The sequence below is a fragment of the Balaenoptera borealis genome, assembly GCF_965194805.1.
Source record: "Balaenoptera borealis genome assembly, chromosome: 20".
Classification (NCBI taxonomy): Eukaryota; Metazoa; Chordata; class Mammalia; order Artiodactyla; family Balaenopteridae; genus Balaenoptera; species Balaenoptera borealis.
In genome coordinates, this window is record NC_138879.1 from 53,106,466 (window position 1) to 53,126,473 (window position 20,008).

Sequence of the window (20,008 nt, forward strand, 5' to 3'; positions counted from 1 at the left end):
CCCTCTATCTAGCAAGCAGCTCCCAGGAAAGAAACGACAGAACACCAGCCAAATGCATGAGCATCTCCAAATAACTGCTCCTGCAACCCCTAATTCTGTAGGTTCTGACTAGGAACTCCTGCCAGTCTCATGGTGTTGATCAAGTATCTGCCTTAGGCCTGACCCACAGGACACCCACAGCACTGACCCCTTGACTGGGGTTCCACATTACGAGTTCCTCCCACGCCCCTCCTAATGCTTGGTGCTTCCCTCTCTCCATAACCACCTTATATCAATACTTAGCAACAACTCCAGGCTTGACTTCTTCCTGGGCCCAACCTTGCTGACTGAGGCCATCATGGCAATGTTGTCTACCCTGCACCCCACACCCCAATTTACTCCCTTTAGGGCCTGACTTGACTGGACCAGAAGCTCTTCTCCAAACCAGTTTTGGCACTGGTGGCAAACAAGGGCTGAAATGATGGTAAACGATGGGCCAGCTGCCAGGAGGTCATGAGGCCTGAGACCCATGTGAGCACAAGTGAGAAACATCCCCAGAGCTTTATTGTAGACCAAGGGGCCTGTCAGGAGCACCCCCACAAGGGGCAAGTCCCTGACACAAAGACAGAACCCAGGTGCTCAGGGCCACCTGTGAGCACAGGTGCCTTGACACCAACTAGAGAGGAAATAGCAACAGCACCATAATTTGCCTGTTTCCACGATTTCCTCAAGGCAGGCTGGCATTAGAATATAGGAGAAATAACAGTAGGGTAGCATTTTGTGAATCCAGGGATCCGGGGTCCTGGTTCAATCACAGAGAAGGTAAGAGCCACGACAAGGGGGAAGAGCTGAAGCCCAGGCCTCAAGGTCTCCAGCGGGGCAGGAAGAACTTTCAGGCCACTGCAGTTCGGGTTAGCAGGAGGAAGCTAAGGCCCCCAGGGCACTGGGGTGCTCAGGCTCCTGGATAAAGAGGCATGACAGTCGGATCCTGGGATTCACACGAGTCAGGAACGGCAACTCCCCACACTGGAACCGCTGTGGTCGAGGAGGTTCTGAGATGGGAAGAGAGGAAAACACGTGTCCTATGAATGTGGTTTTTAGTCCTCGCCCACCATTCTCCTCCCCGACTCCCGAAACCCCTATCAATCCCTCCTCCCTCTTCCTCTTGGGACCCATCTATCTACACCCCTCCCCTTCCACTCTCACCTAACGGGATGATCTTGGAGGGTTTCTTCTCAAGCTCAAAAGAAAGCACAATAGGGCGGAGGACAGAGAAACTGGTACACAGTGTCCAGAGGAAGAGGGTCAAGGGCTCATCAGTCTTGGCTGAGGACTAGAAAGGGAAACTCAGGTTTCAACAGAACTCAAGTTTCTAAACGCTCTCTACCAAGCCCCCAGGAATTTGGGTATCTGAGCCCCTGCCTCCCAGCCACATGTCACCCACCTCAGGTTGGGCTCCAGGCCCTGTGAATTGCAAGGCCACTCTCCCCGGCCCTCGAACGAACTCGAGGAGGGAGGTCCACTCACTAGGACACAGTCCTAGTGCTGCTGCCACTTGATGATTTCTGCAGGTCACCACAGCTTCGGCAGTCCCATCCTCCACCAGGAGCCTGGGGGCGGGGGTGGGGGATGGGGAGTAGGAAATAGCAACTCCCACAGGGAACCCAGGTGGCCAGTCACCTGGACCCAACATGACTCCCTCTCCATCTTTTCCAGCCGTTAGCTCACTTTATTCTCATCGTTGATTTGAAAATATTAAGCAATTCCCACAAGCCAGGAATTGTGCAAACACTGGGACAGCAGACACAAAGTCATGTAAGTGGTGGGACGGGCACCCACCTTGTGCTCTGCTCTCACCTGATGCTGGCCTGGCTTATAGACGTCTGAGTGGGGCAAGCAGGGCTCTGACGAGTACACCTTCCCTGGGATGAAGAAAGTGGTTGGGAAAATCCCCTGGATCCCATCACATCCCTCTGGCACCCTGCACCCAGCTCGGCCTGTTCCCTCTCATACCTGCGGGCAGATGCTGGTACAATGAGCACACACCCAGAGGAGCTGAAGGCTGAAGACCGAAACGACATGGCAAGAAGCAGTGGCCCGGAATGGGGCCTTGTCACCTTGCAGAAGTTCAGCTAGGTAGATGTGGGGCAGGGGGGCACTAAAGAGAAAGGGGTCAAGAAACAGCCAACAGGGTTCTAAAAGCAGGGTGTGTCTGGAAGGACTCAGCACGCATACAGATGGGGACAGTAGCGGCTTCCGTGCTCTCCTGGAAGCCCCCTGGCCCCCATTTTGCTGCTTCTTTTTTTTTTTTTTTTTAGTTTTTGTTGCGCCGGGTCTTCGTTACAGCACACGGGATCTTTAGTTGCAGCATGTGGGCTCATAGTTGCGGCACGTGGGATCTTTAGTTGAAGCATGCGGGATCTAGTTCCCCGACCAGGGATTGGACCAGGGATCAAACCTGAGCCCCCTGCATTGGGAGCGCAGGGTCTTACCCACTGGACCACCAGGGAAGTCCCCCCATTTTGATTCTTGATCTCTGATTGTCATCAGTTATTTCTCAGTCTTGAAAAACCAAGATGTTAGCCAAGAAAGATTTGTATTTTGGACTGAAAAGCCTTGAAAATCCTAGAACACTAAATCTTTCTGGGTAAAATGATAGGTACTGGACATCTTTTATTTGAAGCAGAGGAAATCCTTGCAACTCAACATATTTTGCTAGGAGTGGAGAAGACTGTAGTTATGGCAAAAATTCCAGACCCTGGAACAAGTACGGTATGCAGATGTGAGGCTGTGAAGTTTAGGGATCGGGGTCTGGGCCACTGACCTGATTGTGGTATCCGGGGGAAAACTCAGGACCTGCACACAGGTAGACGACCGGAAACAACAATAAACATTGTGGGATCTGCAGGGAGAGGAGGAAGAGTGATGAGGAGAAAGAAGTCAATGTGAGGTAGGAGCTGGGACTGCATTACAGGCCAGGCCACTCCCCCGAGGGACATACCCTAACCCCGGCTCTACTGGAGCAGAGGGAAGAATAAGGGAAGGACTGGTCTGGAACATCTCGCAGGGGCAGAGGGCATAAACGCCAGAGAAACACAGTAAACGTGTAAACGTAATACCAAAGAGAAGTTGTCATTGCCACACACGTAGGGGCGAGTGTTCAAGAGAACCACATCAGTAGGAAGGGGAGGCAAGGACATCAACACAGATCTTCACCTGGAAACCTTTTTCTCTAGCTGGTTAAAGTAGACTCGGGCTCCTGGAAGAAGTCCCTGTGGGGGAGGCAAGTGTGGGTCTTCGATATATATGTCCAAGTGAGGGGGGAATTCGCAGTCAGCCGTCTCCAGAGCTACGGTGAGCTTCACACACCGTCTCGTGGCCCCAGAGCTCCCTACAGAAGGAGAGGCGAGGGGTCAGTGGTCTCTCTCAGAATCACAAGGTCCCACCACTGTATTTCATACCTTTCCCCAAAAGAGGTGTCATTACCAGGCTTTATCCAGAGATGTGACAAAATCTCAGCTGAGAAAGACACCAAGGAATCTGTGAAACTGGAAGGTCAGAGAAATACAGTGAGAATGGAGGCTTAAGAAAGCAGAGAATGGAGTCAGATCCAAGGACAGAAAGGAGTTACAGTATCTGCCAGAACATTATCTATGAGGCCCTGGAAAGCCTTGCACTGTCTCAAACCACATGCTAAAAGTAACAGGGTTCATGGGAAAAGCAGGGTTGTGCAGATCACTCAAAACCCACACAGCCTTGCACCCAGAGGCCTCACCAAGAAACGCCCCAGCAGAGGTGAATCTCCACTTGCATTTACACCCAGAATCTGTCAGTCCATTGTTCACAGCTTTGTATGCTGGGGCCCATGCCCCCTCCCTTCAAATCATAGGTCCTTGAAAACTTTCACTTCTGACAGTGATCAATTTTGTAAAAATTACACATGTAATCCAGTAGAGTGTTTGTTTGCTTACACAGGGGGGAAGTATCTCTGCAGCTTCTTCAACTGCACTGCAGCTACCCCGAAAAAGCCTACACGAGGAAAGTATAGCTGTTCCTGAAGCCATAAGCCAGCCACTTCTTGCACTAAAGGAAGGTTGTTCCCTAAAGCTTTTCAGCTTTTGTCCTTGTTTTTTTGTCTCTTATATTTCCTTTTATTGCTAAAGCTTTTCCTGAATTGTGAGAAAGCCTGCTCACAGTCATTTCAGAACAGTAACATACTGGGGGAAAATCAAGTGTGAAACACAACTTGCATCTTACACTGACATCATTCCTCTAGGAGCTAAATCACATGCAAGAAACACACACTGTAGCAGAGAATGGGCTGTTCATCCGACGCAACCACGGCAGAGGAAGAGAGAGCAGCCAAACTAGCTGGAGAAGCTGGGGGACATTTACTTGTCACTGAGCAGGTCAGTCAGCGAGGATTCAGGCAGTGCCCTGCTGATACCCAGCACCTCTGGGATGTCCTGGGAGCTCGCAAGTTCCAGGGTCCACTCATCCTGGACAGTGAGGCAGGACGTACAGCCAGCCAGCTCCGGAGGACGCTGTGATACGCAGGATGAACCACCCTCCTTGAACAACATTGGTGTCTGCCAGGAAATGGGGAGATGATCGTCTCTGAGTGTGTCCTGGTCCGGAGAGAGGTTCCTAACATACTACAACCCAGTTTTGTTTCCTCTCTGGAGCCTAGTGAAGGAAGTGATCCAGACACAGACAGGCCTTCTATGTGATCTAAATCCACCCTTCTTCTAGACCTAGAAGTTCCTCTCCAGACCCCAAGCCAAAAAAAGCTTTCTGGGGAAGGGCATGGTGAACTAGGGCACTCACGGGAGGGCCAGGGACCACGAGTCGGTACACTTGCCCTGGGTGCAAGAACTCAAACCAGCGGACCGAGGAGCTGAGGAAGATGAGGAGAACCTGAGGGGGAGAGCAGGGTCCCTCAGACAGGAGCTGGGGCACAGGAGGTCAGGTCCCAGGTCCCAGGCCCCAGTTCCCAGTTTACCTTCTGATCTGAGTTTTCATCTTCCCTGGGCTCGGGTGGGCCCCATCCAGTTCCCTCCTTCTTCTGGGTGCCCCCAAGCCAGCTCCCTAACACAAGGAAACTGAGGGTGGGCTTGGGCACCTCCGAACTGGCTCCTGGGGGGACACAGAAGTTCCTCTTCATCAGAGCCTCCTTGTGGGACAGCAAGAACAGCCGGCTCTGTCCTATGTGGGGACCCTCTGGGAGGGAGGGCTCTGTCTGAGGAGGTGTTGAGGAGGTGGCCGAGTGAAGGACAGGTCTGGGCACAGACAGGATCAGGGCATCAGCCAGAAAAATCTGGACATAGACTCTGTTGGGAGAGACAAGGAATAGGTTTCTTAGCAATGCAGGCACCGGATGCTGTGGGCCCCAGAGTCCTACCGGGCCCTTCCCCTTCCCCTTCCCCTCAGAGACTCAGAGGACAGCCACCACTCTAATGACCAACCTGGCCTGCTTCTTCTGGATGAAGCCTGTCATGCTCAGCTCCTTCCACGATGGGAAGCTGCTTCTGACATTCCTTTCTACGACCAACTGGAACCTCTCTGCCCGCACCAGGCAGCCTGGAGGAAGAAAGTATTTCTATTTTGGCAGGAGGAGAGGATTGTGGGATGGGCAGTAAAGCTGACCGCCCTGCAGGTCTCACTGCCTAACTCAGGCCAGAGCTGCTCCCCTAACACAACGTGAAGGCCTAGGCCTGAGCCCCATCTTGGAGGAGTCATACCTCCAAGGGAGAAACCATTCCACCTGCAGGGCCAATCCCACCCCTGGCCACCTAGGCTGAGAGGCCTTGATTCTACTTTCTCATAAATCCCTAAAACGCCTGTTCCGAGATCTGAAAAGCTTTCCTCTCCGGGGTTTCCCTGCCTACAAACCTCAGTAAGCCCAAATAAGCCCATTACTCTTCCACACTAAGAAGGTAAGAAATGGAAGTTGTCATCCTGGTGTGCCTAGGGAGGGAGAAGTGAATGTTGGGAATTGTAGTTCTGGCCGGGAACCCCTTGCTCCTTTACACCACCTGCCAATAGCAGCCTCCTACACCTTCCGCCAGACTGGTTGATCAACAGAAGCCACTCCAGCATCTCTAGTAAATCCCAGCAGTGCTTTCTGCCAAGCCCCCAGTTCAGAGAACCTCTACCCCACCACCATCTCTCTCCACCTCTGAACTCCAAACCTATGAGCCCAGGGTCAGTGAGGGGCTGCGAGGGCTTGGCCAGGAGTAGGCAGCGGAGGGAACCACTTTGGTCCTGAAGTCGCAGACAACCTTTACGAGATGAAGGCACCAGAACCCCAAGTAGAACCTACAAGGAGATGAAGGCCGAGGCATCAAGTTTTATTAAACAGATATACTGGCCGAGGCATCAAGTTTTATTAAACAAATATACTGAGCATCTACCATGTGCCAGGCACTGTGTTAACTGTTAGAGCTACAAAGTGATCCACAAAAACATGGTCTGTGACCTCAAAGAATTTATATTGAAGTGCGGTAGACAGATGTGGAAAAAACGCACCTGCATTCACACATTTAGTAGCCAGAGAGAAAGTATACAAATCGAGGTTACAGGTAGGAGACCATGGAGGACCTCCCAAGACATAACAAGGAGTTTGGGTTTGATTTTATACACACTGGTAGAAACAAGAGAAGCATTTAAATTAAGAGAGTTTTATAATCGATGTTCAATTGTACCCCACCCCCTTCTAGTTGCTGCAGGAGAACGGATTAGAGGGGGCCAAGACGAGATGGAGCATTCTAGTTAGAAGGCTAGTGTAGTCAAAATGACAAGAAAGGACTACGGTAGTGGTAGTGGAAATGGCAAAAAGAGGAAGTCCCTGAGTCCCGCCGGAGCCGCACTTACCGGGGCCGGGTGGAAGGCAGAGGGCAGCAGGCAGAGCCAGGACCAGGCCAGGCGCTGATTGAGTTGGCAACTGGGCAGGTGAGAAGCCTCTGGGAGAGGCAGAAGGGTCTTAGGGTCAAAGGAGGCCCAGGCCCTGCACTTCCCTTCCTCTTTCAGGGCGGCCAGTGTAGGGAAAGAGCAGGGGGTCTGCAGTCGAGCGTACTGTCAGAGAGAAGAGACATGAGATCACGCATCCCCTGTGCCCGGGGCGACCCCCGGGGCGTGAGCTCCGCCAGCTCCGTGCCCCCACATCCTCAGACCTTCTGCAGTGGACAGCGATGCGGCTCGTCAAGGATCTCGTTGTGTGTGTTCCGACCGGGGCAGCCAGGCGGAACGAGAACCTCCAAGGTAGGGGCCAGGATCTGTAGTCCCAGGCTGGGGTTCCCGGGCGAGGAATGCTGCAGGAACTGGTGGTGTCTCAGCACATGGGGACACAGCCTTGGCCACGGAAAGAAGCGGAGTCACTTCCCCCAAAGACCCTGTCTCTCCCAGAATCCGGCTTTGCTGACAGAGCAAGTGTCCCACTCCCACCGCCTCCCCAGCCCAGACCCTCGTCCTCCTCACTTGCAGGCCAGCTCCTCCAGGGCCTTGGTGGCCCACAGGTAGAGGGGAAGTCCTAACTGATGTTCCCACACCAGCTGCTCATACAGGGAGGCCCCGGGGGCTCGGTGGGAAGACTGAGTCTCAGGCATCAGACGAGAGAAGCCCTGAAGTAGAACGGCGCCACGGAGGCAGGGGGCTAACATGGGCCTTCTCGTCCCCCCACCCATTGACTGCAGGAGGTGAACATCCTGGAGCTGGGGAGGCAGAAGGGAAAAAGCAACTCAGTGACCCCAGGCAGAGTTAAATGCAGTTTTCCACTGCCTGGGTCCCAGGAGAAATACAATTTCTCCTTTATAGGTTGTTTCCCTCCAGCCCCTTAGGCCTCGCCTTCCATCACAAGCGGCTCCCCTGCGGTAAGGCTTCATCTCCCAGGAGCCTCACTCAGCCTTTCTGTGGGCCAGGGGGCTCCTGGCCAGCGGGGCCCTGGCTGCTCACCTGCACTTCAGCTCCAGTTGGAAGACCCTTCTGGAAAGGAGAGGCTCTGGGCCTAACCGCTCCTCCCAGAGCTCCACTCTCTACTCCCTTCCGATCTGAGCTCTCGTCCAAATCATTCTTAACAAAAGCACCCCCGCGCCCCAACACACATTTATTATTTTCATAATTTTGCTGTAGAGGTGTCGACCTGCTGCAGAGAAGGACCAGCCCGTAAAGGTAAGAGAAGCTACTGAAAGGGTCTCCTTCTGTCACCAGCCCTGGCCCCTCACATACCTCCAGACGGACTCCTGGCCGCACTACCTGCCTGAGGCCACGGAACTGCTGGTAGGCGAGGCAGAGCCCCAGCTGCCCGTCCAGCTCGTAGAGGCCCGCAGGCTGATTCAGCGTGCCAGTGACCGTTCCCTGCAAAGAAGCCAAAGGGCCAGGTGATCCCTGTTCCCTTCCTCTTGGGAGACCCCCACGTTTCCTGCCCTTCGGGCTCAAGGATCTCTCCCTTATGCTCACCGTGTATGATAAGAGCCTGGAGTCCCGGACGAGACCGTCTGGACCTGGACCCTTCTTGCCTTGGGGACTGCCGGGTATGGGGAGTGGCTGGGGGCTGGTCTCCAAGGGGGCTCCTTCCAGCTCCAGTTCCAGCTCTCGCACACATTCTGGTTTCAGTGGCAGAAGCTGGGAGGAGGGACTGGTCATCCAAATCCGGCATCGGTGACCAGGGAGCTTGGACACTCGCAGCTCCGTCAGCACATAGGCCTTATGAGGCCAAAGGGCTCGGTGCCACACCAGCTGGGCAGGGACCTGGCTTGTGCGGAAGCAGGCAACACGGTACGTGAGGGGCTTCCCATGATGCTGCCCCTCTGCCAGGGTCCCTTCCCATCACAATGTGACCTCAAAGACCTGCTCCTCGAGAGCCTTTCCTTGCCTCTTCATCTTCCCTGTTCGCCAATTAAGTCTTAAGCCACAGAACTCTCAGGATCTCTCCCCTCTCATAGGAGACAGCAGATACTTCCTAATCCCTCCCCCAAGGCACAAACCACCCCTACAACTTTCTCCAAAATATATAAATATTCCTTTCAGAAAATTCTGCCCTTTCCCCATCCCACTCCAACATACAAACCAGCCATACAAACAACATTCACTTATTTAATCAGTATGCACATGGTACATAAGTATCCAGTATTGGGACAGATGTTAAGGGAAATATCATAGACTTCTCTCATCTCCAACATATTTCAAACCAATGGGAAACACAGACACAAACCCAAGTAATAACATGGAGCCATGTATGATCAAGTGGCAAAAACAATACACATCTGGTAAGGTTTCAGAGAAAGAAAGAGGTCAGGATGGGGTGGAATGATCAGGAAGGCCAATTGAAAGAAGCTGAACTTGCCAGGGTCCTGAAGGCCATCTCTGCTTTGCTGAAGTAGTGAGGAGAGAGGAGGGTGATTCAAGCAAAAGGCAACAACACAGAAATGTTCAGAACTCAGAATGAGCAAGGCAGTGAAAACCCTGGCCAGGATGGAGGAGGAACGTTCTTGGCAGTTGCCAGAGACAAGATGGAAGGGCTGAGATGAAGAAAAAACCCAGAAATAACATGCTGAAGACTTTCAATCTGTTGGAAAGGGAGAAACATCCAAGTAGGAAAGTAAAAATGAACGGCAGAGGGTCTCATAGGGAATGGAGAAAGGTGGTTGTTGAAGAAATGTAAGCAAAAGTAAAAAAGTTACACCGATGAGACCGTTAATAAATGTAACGATCTTCTAGGGCACGTCCCTCCCAGAGCACGGCTGCCATTCTCAGGGGCTTCAAAACACACTGATGGGGCTTCCCTGGTGGCGCAGTGGTTGAGAATCTGCCTGCCAATGCAGGGACACGGGTTCGAGCCCTGGTCTGGGAGGATCCCACATGCCGCGGAGCAACTGGGCCCGTGAGCCACAACTACTGAGCCTGCGTGTCTGGAGCCTGTGCTCCGCAACAAGAGAGGCCGCGACAGTGAGAGGCCCGCGCACCACGATGAAGAGTGGCCCCAGCTCGCCGCAACTAGAGAAAGCCCTCGCACAGAAACGAAGACCCAACACAGCCAAAAATTAATTAATTAATTAATTAAAAAAAAAACCAACACACTGATGACTCTGGATACTTGAACTTCACGGTCCCCTATGCTCCGCTTCACAGACCCCCATTTCTCTCTAAAACCAGCTGGGTACCACCAGTCAGAACTTGGACGTCACAACTCATCATAAGGTATTGCTAAGATTTCACTTAAGCTTACTGCTTATGCAAAACAAGTAGCTAATGATGGTTTGACTGAACACACGAATGAATGACTGAATACTGGTGCTTCTGCTCTCCCCTGCTCCCCCTGGGCTCACTAGACTTCCTCTAACCTCTCACTAGGACCTCCCAATACTGCAGCCACTTCTCCTTTATTCAGACGTTGAGGTCCTTCCCTTCCTCTGTCCAAATGCCAGGATCTGAATACCTATCCCCTGAATCCTGCCCTTTTTACCCACACTTCACCCTTGAGTTTACAGCATCACAGCCCTCTCTTTCCTCAACTCTTCTTCTAAGGCAAAAACCCTACTGAGAAAGACAGACCTATACCACCCCAGGGCAAAACACTGCCGCTAACCCTCTCCAGCTGCGCCTCTGTCACTGCTTAGCGATCTCTTATCCTCAACTGCCTGGCACAGCAGTTTACCCTGAACCTTTACTCCTCTCTTCAGAGTTGTCTTTCTAGACATGACCTCACTCCTCTATCATGGAGGAGATTCACTGGGATCATCTAGAGTGACAGTATTTCTCCAACGTGTCTCTTCAGCAGCCTGTAAACAAACCAAGGTCACTCCTCCCCTGACCTCCCAGACTTATTCCAAAGCCCACCTCTGCACCTTCACAGTGCCTTGTGCATGTGCATGTCTCTACCCCAGCACTTATGACCCTGAACAGTAATCACTGACTCACTTATCCGGCTGAGAGCTTCCAGAGGACAAGAGCCATCATCTTACTCAATTTTGTGCCTCTGAAATGACCAAAGCCCCTAGCATACAGCACATGCTCAATAAAGGGCCAATCTTGGTACAGGTGATACTCTAGTCCCAGACAGCCCTCCCTCTCTTCTAGGGATTCAAATCCTAGCCACCTTCAAGAACCAGATCGAGTCTAAACTCTCCCTTCTTAGGCTTCTCTCCACATAATAAACTCTAGCTAACCTGCTATAGCAGTTACAACTATACCACACACCTTGGAATTTACACACTGTTCTGTATTACTCTCTGCTTGTTTTACAAATCAATATGATATAGAATCTACAATAAGATTATAAACTACCCAAAGGGCTTGGCCTACTTTAGTTGCCCTGCAGAAATTCAAGTGCATTTCAGAGCTTTCTCCCTCGAATGAGCCAATCCTACCATGCCCAGAATTTTTGAATGCTCTAGGAGACTTAAAACATTCTAATGTAAACAATATACATAAGCTCCTCTTTAACCCAAGAGGAAAAAACAAGATTAGAAATTTGGGTGGTTTGTAAGCTTTTTTAGTTTCTTTATACTCTAATTACTGTTACTCCAGCTCATGACACACACAGATACAGGTAAGAATTCTTATAGTGCTAGTAAATTTCAGTTTCCTTTTTCGATATGTATGTTAAAGAGCCCGTTCATCCTTTAATTGTTTTGAATGCTTCTGAAACGTTATTCAGATAATTGTATAAATCGTATAACAATAATCAGTATAAAAATGAATGACTTTAGGGCTTCCCTGGTGGCGCAGTGGTTGAGAATCCGCCTGCCAATGCAGGGGACATGGGTTCGAGCCCTGGTCTGGGAAGATCCCACATGCCACGGAGCCCTCGCACAGAAACGAAAACCCAACACAGCCATAAATAAATAAATAAATAAATAAAAATTATTAAAAATTTAAAAAAATGACTTTAAAATCATACCAGGGACTTCCCTGGTGGCGCAGTGGATAAGACTCCGCACTCCCAATGCAGGGAGCCCAGGTTCGATCCCTGGTCAGGGAACTAGATCTCACGTGCATGCCACAACTAAGAGTTTGCATGCCACAACTAAGGAGCTGGCAAGCCATAACTAAGGAGCCTGGGAGCCGCAACTAAAGAGCCCACCTGCTGCAACTAAGACCCGGCACAACCGAATAAATAAATATTTTTAAAAAAATAAAAAAATAAATAAAATCATACCAGTTGATATAAAAAGACTCAACAATACGTACCAAGTTTTACTAAAAGTACATGGATTTCATGTTTTAATGGTGTTAAGATAAATACTTTCCTTGGTCATTCTTCTAATGCAGGGGAAAAACAAGTGATTCTGGCAGGTTTTCAAAACGGGTCACATGATACAAAAGTTGTCTCCTCGAATGAGCTGCACAGCAGGGAAGTCTACTCCCCACCTCCTGTATGTAGGGAAGGCGTCACTCACACTGCTCCCTCAACAGCACTGTTCCAGAAACAACTCTCCCCAGCTGTCCTCCTTTCCTACCTGGTTCCTCCTATGATGTTATCTTTCCTATTAGGAGTTCGTACCCCCCTCCCACACCTCCACACCCCTGAATTGACCGTAATCCTCACCTGCACGATGACAGACACATGGCTGCCAAATGGGGATGATCCACCAAGAGACAGGATGAAGTACGATTTCTTTCGACTTTGCACCAGAGCGCTCAATCGAACCAGCTCCCCAGCAAGGTTTGGCTGCACATTTCTGTGCTTGCTTCTAAAAAAAGTAGAGAGAGAAGTCATTTTTATTTCTCTTTTTTTTTTCCCCTACAAATGCCTTCCTTTCCACTATAATCTAGTAGTGATGTAGAATTTCCATACCTCAAAGCCATTGTTCTAAAAACCTCCTTCAAACTCTACCTGCCCTTAGATAAGGCACACTTCCCTTGAAGAATCTGGCTCTTAACTTTCTGAGAGGCCCCATTGTTCCCCTGATTTGGAACATTCCACCTATATTACTCTCGATGCCTTTCTTTCCCTCCTTCCACTGACCCACCATCATCGTCCCAGTTTTACAGTGCTGCCCCCTCCCCTACACGGAAGAATCACCTGTGCCTGAGCAGGCGGGAAGCCATCTCTGGGTAGAGAACAGAGATGGGGGTGAGGGGGCCAGGACTGATGGTCAAGGGAAACACTGGCACAGGGGCACCCCAGAGCTCCAAGTGCCCTTCTCCTGAGGACTTCATCGCAGGAGGGAGGTAACTCCAGCTGGGGAACAGAAAGAGATGGCCCAACCAAGAAAGGTCCAGATCTATGAGCTAGAAAAGACCAAGGGCGAGGATTAATCAGGACCCTAGCATCCAGTCCAACCCCCCCTCCACCTCTGTTCCCTCAGAGACTTAATTGTCTTGCTCCCTAGACACCATTCTTATTAGGATCTGAGGGATCTGACTGCGCCCTTCCTACTCACCTCACAGCCCAGGGTACCAGTGTTATCTCTTATATAGAGGCTTCCATTCCTGCACTCTTGTTCCAAGTCCCCTGATAGGTCTGTTAGTGTCCCTAAAAGTAACAGCCGTTCCCGGGGCAGGGGGACCCCACATGGTCCAGCCTCTTTGGCCCAAGCCTGGTACGCAGTACTGCTCCAGGACAAGTGGCTGCAGCACGGAAGACGTTGGTGGGTCCTGAGGTCCTTTACTGAGACAAAGCTGCAGAGTGAAGAGAACAGAAGTTTTGTAAAGCTATGTCCAAGCCTAGGAATTTTATCCTCAACCCCAACAATCCCCCAAGATCCCAAGGAAAGATCAGTGGGGAACCTGGACTAAGAAAGTTTGATTGATTGAAAAAACTGGGAGTGAGGGCCTAAGAAAATGAGGATGGGGTCTGGGTCCAAACACTGGGTAGTACCTAGGGAAGGCAGGAAGAAAGTCTGTGCTGAATCATGTCTTGAACAAGACAGTGCCACAGAGAGGACCCAGAGAAGTGGAGTGGGAATGTAAGAGCAGCCTGAGGAGATGAGCACGTGGGGAGAACATTTTAGAGACAACACAAACTGCTCCCTTGACAGCATCTCAGCTCTCAGCTCCACAGAGAACTTCAGTGGGGGCACTAAGGCATCTGCCTAATGGCTCAACCTCATTAGCCCCAGCCAGGTTTCCTTCCTAGTCTGGAGTATCACAGTACTAGAGACTGGCTGGGAAGCTGAGGCTGAGGTGGGAGTTGATATCACAAGTTCCCAAATCTCAAGAGATGTTTGAGATCAACCATTCTTTTTTTTTTTTTAATAAATGTATTTATTTATTTATTTAGTTTTGGCTGCATTGGGTCTTTGTTGCTGCGCACAGGCTTTCTCTAGTTGCGGCGAGCGGGGGCTACTCTTCATTGTGGTGCGTTGGCTTCTCATTGTGGTGGCTTCTCTTGTTGCAGAGCATGGGCTCTAGGTGCGCGGGCTTCAGTAGTTGTGGCCCGCGGGCTCAGTAGTTGCGGCTCGCGGGCTCTAGAGCACAGGCTCAGTAGTTGTGGTGCACGGGCTTAGTTGCTCCACGGCATGTGGGATCTTCCCGGACCAGGGCTCGAACCCATGTCCCCTGTGTTGGCAGGCGGATTCTTAACCACTGCGCCACCAGGGAAGTCCGAGATCAACCATTCTTAAGCAAAGTGCCGCAACACTGCTGAGTCACTACCAATTGTGAGGTATATCACAGAGAATGTGATACAAGTTAAATTATCAAAGTTGTGATAGATTCACATTTTTGTAATACCATTATTACATTCCCATGGTTTTTTCACTCACTTCCATTCCCATGGTTTTTTCAGCAGAAAAGAAACACGATAAGGTTACAAAACATGACAATTTATCCTCCTTGTTGCACTCATGAACATAAGCCACATGTGAGTGCTAAATATTAGAAATGCTGTTCTAGATGGCCCACTCCCCTTCCGCATCTGCCTCATTCTTCCCCAATGACTTCAGAGCAGATAAAAGGCAAAGACAGAAACTAACATCGTTGCACCCCTGCTATACACATACTGTACTGGGTCCATTCACGCTCAATACTGCATTGAATCTTCACCAAAAACCCCTGGAAACACACCAATGAGGAAATTTACAGAGGTTCAGGTACACAGTGGTGTAGGTGGCAAAGCCAGGTATGTCTCACTCAAAAGTCTTTTTGTCTTTCCCTACTTCTACAAAAGCCTAGGAAAAAACAACTGGAGGGAACTGTGCCTTTACCCTAGGCACCTTCAGGACAGAAAACAGTAAGGATAGGGGTCACTTTTCTCAGATTCTTCAGGGTTTGGGTCAGGAAACTGAAGGTGATAACCGCAGACCTTTTGCATGGGCCACTGCCCTCTAACTTTCAAGGCCACCACAGTACCTGGCACACAGCAGGCACTCAGTGAAGGGAAATGGAAAAATGAATGAATATTTATACCTGTCAAATAATTTTTACTCTATCCTCATCCATCATCTTCTACATATTGTGCTATCTAGTCCACATTTATCTTGAAGAATAACAAGAAACTTAAACAGGTTGCAAGTTTTCTAAAAATTGCTGACTTACCACTTTTCAATTATTCTTTTTGGATTTTCAGTTATTATTGGGAAATAACAAAATAAACAAAGCTAAACAGATTTCTACCTTTTTTAAAAAAAGAACAGTGATACGTTTATTCACGTAACAGAATACCATACAGCAGTTAAAATAAATGACCTAGAGCTATCAATGTGAATAAATCTCAGAAGCATAATGTTAAGCACAAAAAAGCAAACTGCAGAGGATATACAAGGTATGGTACCATTTATACAAAGTCTAAAGGTATGTAAAACTACTGTATATTGCTTAGGAATAGATGCATGGATAGAAAAAAATATAAAGATATTCACAAGAATGATATACCCTCATACTTCAGATAGTAGTTACTTCTATGAGGAGTAAGCAGGTTTCTTTTTGCAGAACTTTTCGGAGCCTTTAACCTGTCAATGAGCCTCATGATTCTCCTAGAGAAGTTTATCTTATCCAATGTCTCTCAAACTTATTTGGCCATGGAACCCTTTTCCTGTAGTACTTTATTAACATTGCCTAGAACGGTTTACGAATGGTAGTATAGTGTTAAAAAGGACAAAAACAAAACAAACAAAAAAACACCTTCAGAAGACCTCAAACTCAGGTCTTCCAAAAACAACTATCTACACTTGCTGAAAGATCATGGTCTGTATCTTAGCTTCCTAATGCACAAAATGAAATAGTATCAGCCTCTCTCCCCACTTTGAGGGTTCTTTTTCCGTATTTTCTTTCTATCTTCTCACGCCCCTCTCCTTGTCTCTAAACTTGACTTGAGCCAATTAAGGAGAACTACAGGAAAAGGAAAGCAGCTTGATGGAGAATGAGAAAGACCGGCAGAAGGGGTTTTCTTTAGACCACCTTTTTTTCCTCCCCTTAAGTTTCCCCTCACTCAACTCAAATGATAAGTCCTTCCTTTTCAATCCCAAAGTTAACTTTCCTGGTTACCCCACTCCCCACTTCTCCTTACCTGTAGCTGAGGGGCAGCGTTAAACCCTGGTTCCTTCCCTGGGACAACCAGATAGTCTTCACACAGTCAATTACCAACTGAGCCAACTGGACATCAGGCTCCTTGCCAGGTGGACACAGGGTCTCTTCGATGAAGGCCTGGGCAGCCTCCAGCCAGGCTTGCTCCTGAGGAAAGTGAAGCGAGTTCATACACCTTCCTGACCATCTTGCCCACCAAGGAAACTGGGGAAGAATAAAGGAATAGATTTTTTTTTTTTTTTTTTTTTTTAAATCAAGAGGGAGAACTTCCCTGGTGGCACAGTGGTTAAGAATCCACCTACAGATGCAGGTGACACGGGTTCGATCCCTGGTCCTGGAAGATCCCACATGTCATGGAGCAACTAAGCCTGTGCGCCACAACTACTGAGTCTGCGCTCTAGAGCCCGTGAACTACAACTACTGAGCCCGCGCACTGCAACTACTGAAGCCCGGGTGCCTAGAGCCCATGTTCTGCAATAAGAGAAGCTCCCGCACTGCAACGAAGAGTAGCCACCCCCCCGCTCGCCGCAACTAGAGAAAGCCTGTGTGCAGCAACGAAGACCCAGCGCAGCCAAAAAAAAAAAAAAATCAAGCGGGAAAAAATGAAGATGTAAAGTAAAGGAGTTTAGAGCTTGAAGAAACCTTAGAAGTCTTAGTTCAGCCAATCAACTTAGAAAACTGGCCATCCAGCTTTGGTCTTGCCTCTTTCTTTAACAAACCTGTACCAATCCTGAAAGTGCTCAAGTAGAATAAATATTCCTTGTGAACCCTTCTTTGAGTATCCCCGACAGAACGCTGCTCCCTCCTTGGAGCTCCCACAGTACCTTGCACATGGAGCACTGACCACCAGATACAGTGGCAGCCCACCTTCTATGCGGTCTGATTCTAAAGCCAGCAAGTTTAAAAACAAGACTGGTCTAAGGTCACCCTCAAAAAAAATCCTTTAAATTGCTCATAAGGAATAGTACATAACACTGTACAGTAATATGTATATGGAAATGGAAATGTGCCTAGTAGACATTACATAAAAGGACATAAGCAGAGTATAATTTTTAATCATCCCCCTCTTGTTTTAATGAAGTATATACATTTGAGTGCCTATAAGCTAAATATGTATGAGATACAATCCCACTGGAATTGTTTCCTGTTCTGTCTTTGTAGCTAAGATGTGGGCTTCCTAAGGAGGACAGGAACCATCTTCGTGTCTGTACCAGATTCTGGGGACATAGTTGCCTCTATATACAGATAACTCTAGGGGAGGGGGCCAGCTTAGCTTACTCCTAGTGCTAAGCAGATTTATTTTAAAATTCCGACAGAGTTCAACAATACTTAATGACCTTTATCCTTCTTATCCCCAGTGATAATTCAAAACCATTATAGCTCTATCCCTGTTCCTCCAATGCTCCTCCAGTCACTCCTCCACATCCAGTTAACCTTTAGCAGCTTGAAAACAGCTTGAAAAACCAGTGTTCAAGTTCTAGATGGCTTCAGTGTCCTTGTGGATGGCCCTATCACCCTATCATTGACCTTCACCTTCACCCCACCTCAGTCAAACACTCTTGTTCATGGTCAGTGTTGTCAAAATTGGACCAGATTATCACTTAGAACTGCCCACCAACATCAGACTCCTACACTTTTTGCCTTCCTCTCTTGATCTACTCTTTTAGCTCCTATTCCTGAGGACCTGTCCATTGGCACACTGAATACTACTGTTTCTCAAAGTGGTACTGATGCCTCAGAATCACCGAAGTTCTGTTTAAAATGCAACTGATTTTTAGGTGATCCAGTCTATTGACTCAGAATCCAGGAGTGGGTGGGGTGGGGGGAGTTAGCTCCAGAGTGTGTTTTGAACTTGGGTCTTGTGTAGGGAAAGGAAGAAGTGAAAGAGGACATCCACATTTCACGGCAGAACTATTCAGTTGAGGGTGCTATTTGCCAAGTTAGTGAACATTGGAAGAGGGGTGGATTTTCTGAAAAGCTCATTGTTGGGCATATGTGGTGCCTGTAGGCTGGCCAGATGGAGAATCTGGCAGGCAGATGGATATAACTAGAGCTCAGGAGAGAGATCACAGCCAAAGTAGAGATTTAGGAAAAATCAGCATCTATCACTGGCTATTAAAGCCATGCAGTCAGTGGATGAGGTCGAGAAGAAAGTGTACAGTGTTCTCAAACTTCGGCCTATATCAGTATTAATCTGGGGAGCTTACTTAATTTAGATTCTATCTCCTCAATATCTTTTTACTGTTTTCACCTCTGGAACCTCAACATTGCTGCCATGGTCGGTGTCACTACCATCTCTTACTACATTTAAACCACAGCGTTCTGACTGATACTCTCTAGTCCAGGGGTCCCCAACCCCCGGGCCATGGACCGGTACCGGTCGGTGGCCTGTTAGGAACCAGGCCGCACAGGAGGAGGTGAGCAGCGGGCGGTGAGCAAGCGAAGCTTCATCTGTATTTACAGCCACTCCCCATCGCTCGCATTGTTGCCTGAGCTCCGCCTCCTTTCAGAGCAGCGATGGCATTAGATTCTCATAGAAGCGAGAACCCTACTGTGACCTGCGCATGTGAGGGATCTAGACTGTGCGCTCCTTATGAGAATCTAACGCCTGATGATCTGAGGTGGAGCTGAGGCAGTGACGCTAGCGCTGGGGAGTAGCTGCAAAAACAAATAAATTATCATTAGCAGAGAGGTCTGACTGCACAGAGACCATAATAAATCAATGTGCTTGAATCATCCCGAAACCATCCCCCCCCCCCCGAAAAAGAAACTGTCTTCCACGAAACCGGTCCCTGGTGCCAAAAAGGTTGGGGACCACCGCAGTCCACTCTCTACTCTGCTACCTCAGGAAACGAAAACAAAACTCATCCACTCTTTTGCTTAGAACCCTTCAATAACTCCCAATTATCCTCCGGTTGAAATCACTGCCTACCAAGACTTACGAGACCGTCACCTTTGACCCCCTCCACCACCACCCAGCTGAACTTTTTGAGTGTTTCAAAGACACCTGCTCTATCTCTTGCCTTTGAACACGTTTTTTGCCTCCGCCTTGAAACTTCTTTTAGCGCTTTTTTTTTTTTTTTTTCCTTGCTAACTCCTGCACACACTTCGGGTCTCAGAAGCTTTTCCAGATTATCGGTTACCCCTTTCCCATACAGCTGCGTCAGGGGTCTCCCCCAGGAATCCACAGCCCCACAGTTAGCCGTTCGTCTGCTCCTGGCTTCCCATTGGGCTTGAAGCCTAAAGAGTGGATAGACGTGTATTTATGGCTCACAGCCGGCGCCACAGCCATGATGGAATAAATGTAATCGCAGAACCAGTGAGAGGGGCGGGACGAAGCGCCTCACCGTCCCCCCTCGCCTGGGGGCGGCCAGCTAAGTCAGGGAGGCAAAGATGCAAGGTGGAGCTTACAGGAGCAGAAAGAAAATTTGGGACAGGCAAGAAAAAAGGGACGAGGGACAGAGAACGGCACTCACGGAGCCAGGAGCCTCAGCCCGGCAGGCAGCCATGATGCTCCGGCGACTCCACCCCCTGGAAAGCGCGCCGAGACTCGAAGGCGGGCTGG

At 49.3% G+C, this 20,008-nt stretch overlaps 1 protein-coding gene across 3 annotated transcripts; it reads right to left on the reverse strand.

Annotated features, from left to right (window-relative positions):
• Positions 1-521: 521 nt before the first annotated feature.
• On the reverse strand, positions 522-19,997 carry CTC1 (CST telomere replication complex component 1). 3 transcript variants are annotated; one of them, XM_082373615.1, is made up of 23 exons: positions 19,920-19,997; positions 16,427-16,590; positions 13,362-13,599; positions 13,001-13,209; positions 12,524-12,668; positions 8,434-8,724; positions 8,203-8,331; positions 7,456-7,688; positions 7,152-7,329; positions 6,853-7,053; positions 6,171-6,297; positions 5,445-5,559; positions 4,982-5,309; positions 4,807-4,896; positions 4,375-4,568; positions 3,466-3,527; positions 3,196-3,370; positions 2,804-2,881; positions 1,993-2,137; positions 1,837-1,901; positions 1,424-1,589; positions 1,186-1,312; positions 522-1,031 (listed from the first exon to the last, which is right to left on the reverse strand). In XM_082373615.1, exons 1-23 carry the CDS (start codon positions 19,950-19,952, stop codon positions 892-894), a joined length of 3,633 nt encoding a protein of 1,210 aa, XP_082229741.1. In that variant the 5' UTR covers positions 19,953-19,997; the 3' UTR covers positions 522-891. The 3 variants fall into 3 exon arrangements, with proteins under 3 accessions (XP_082229741.1, XP_082229743.1, XP_082229742.1); XM_082373617.1 differs by having other exon boundaries at positions 13,001-13,159; positions 19,920-19,975; XM_082373616.1 differs by lacking the exon at positions 1,993-2,137 and having other exon boundaries at positions 1,837-1,992.
• Between the last annotated feature and the right edge of the window lie 11 nt (positions 19,998-20,008).

Excerpts from the sequence above, each read along its gene's own strand:
- CTC1 (XM_082373615.1), bottom strand. The coding sequence starts at position 19,952 with ATGGCTGCCTGCCGGGCTGAGGCTCCTGGCTCC. Across the intron at positions 13,600-16,426 it reads ACGCTGCCCCTCAGCTACAG|CTTTGTCTCAGTAAAGGACC; the intron begins GTAAGGAGAAGT and ends TTCACTCTGCAG. Across the intron at positions 6,298-6,852 it reads CTGCCTTCCACCCGGCCCCG|GTTCTACTTGGGGTTCTGGT; the intron begins GTAAGTGCGGCT and ends ATCTCCTTGTAG.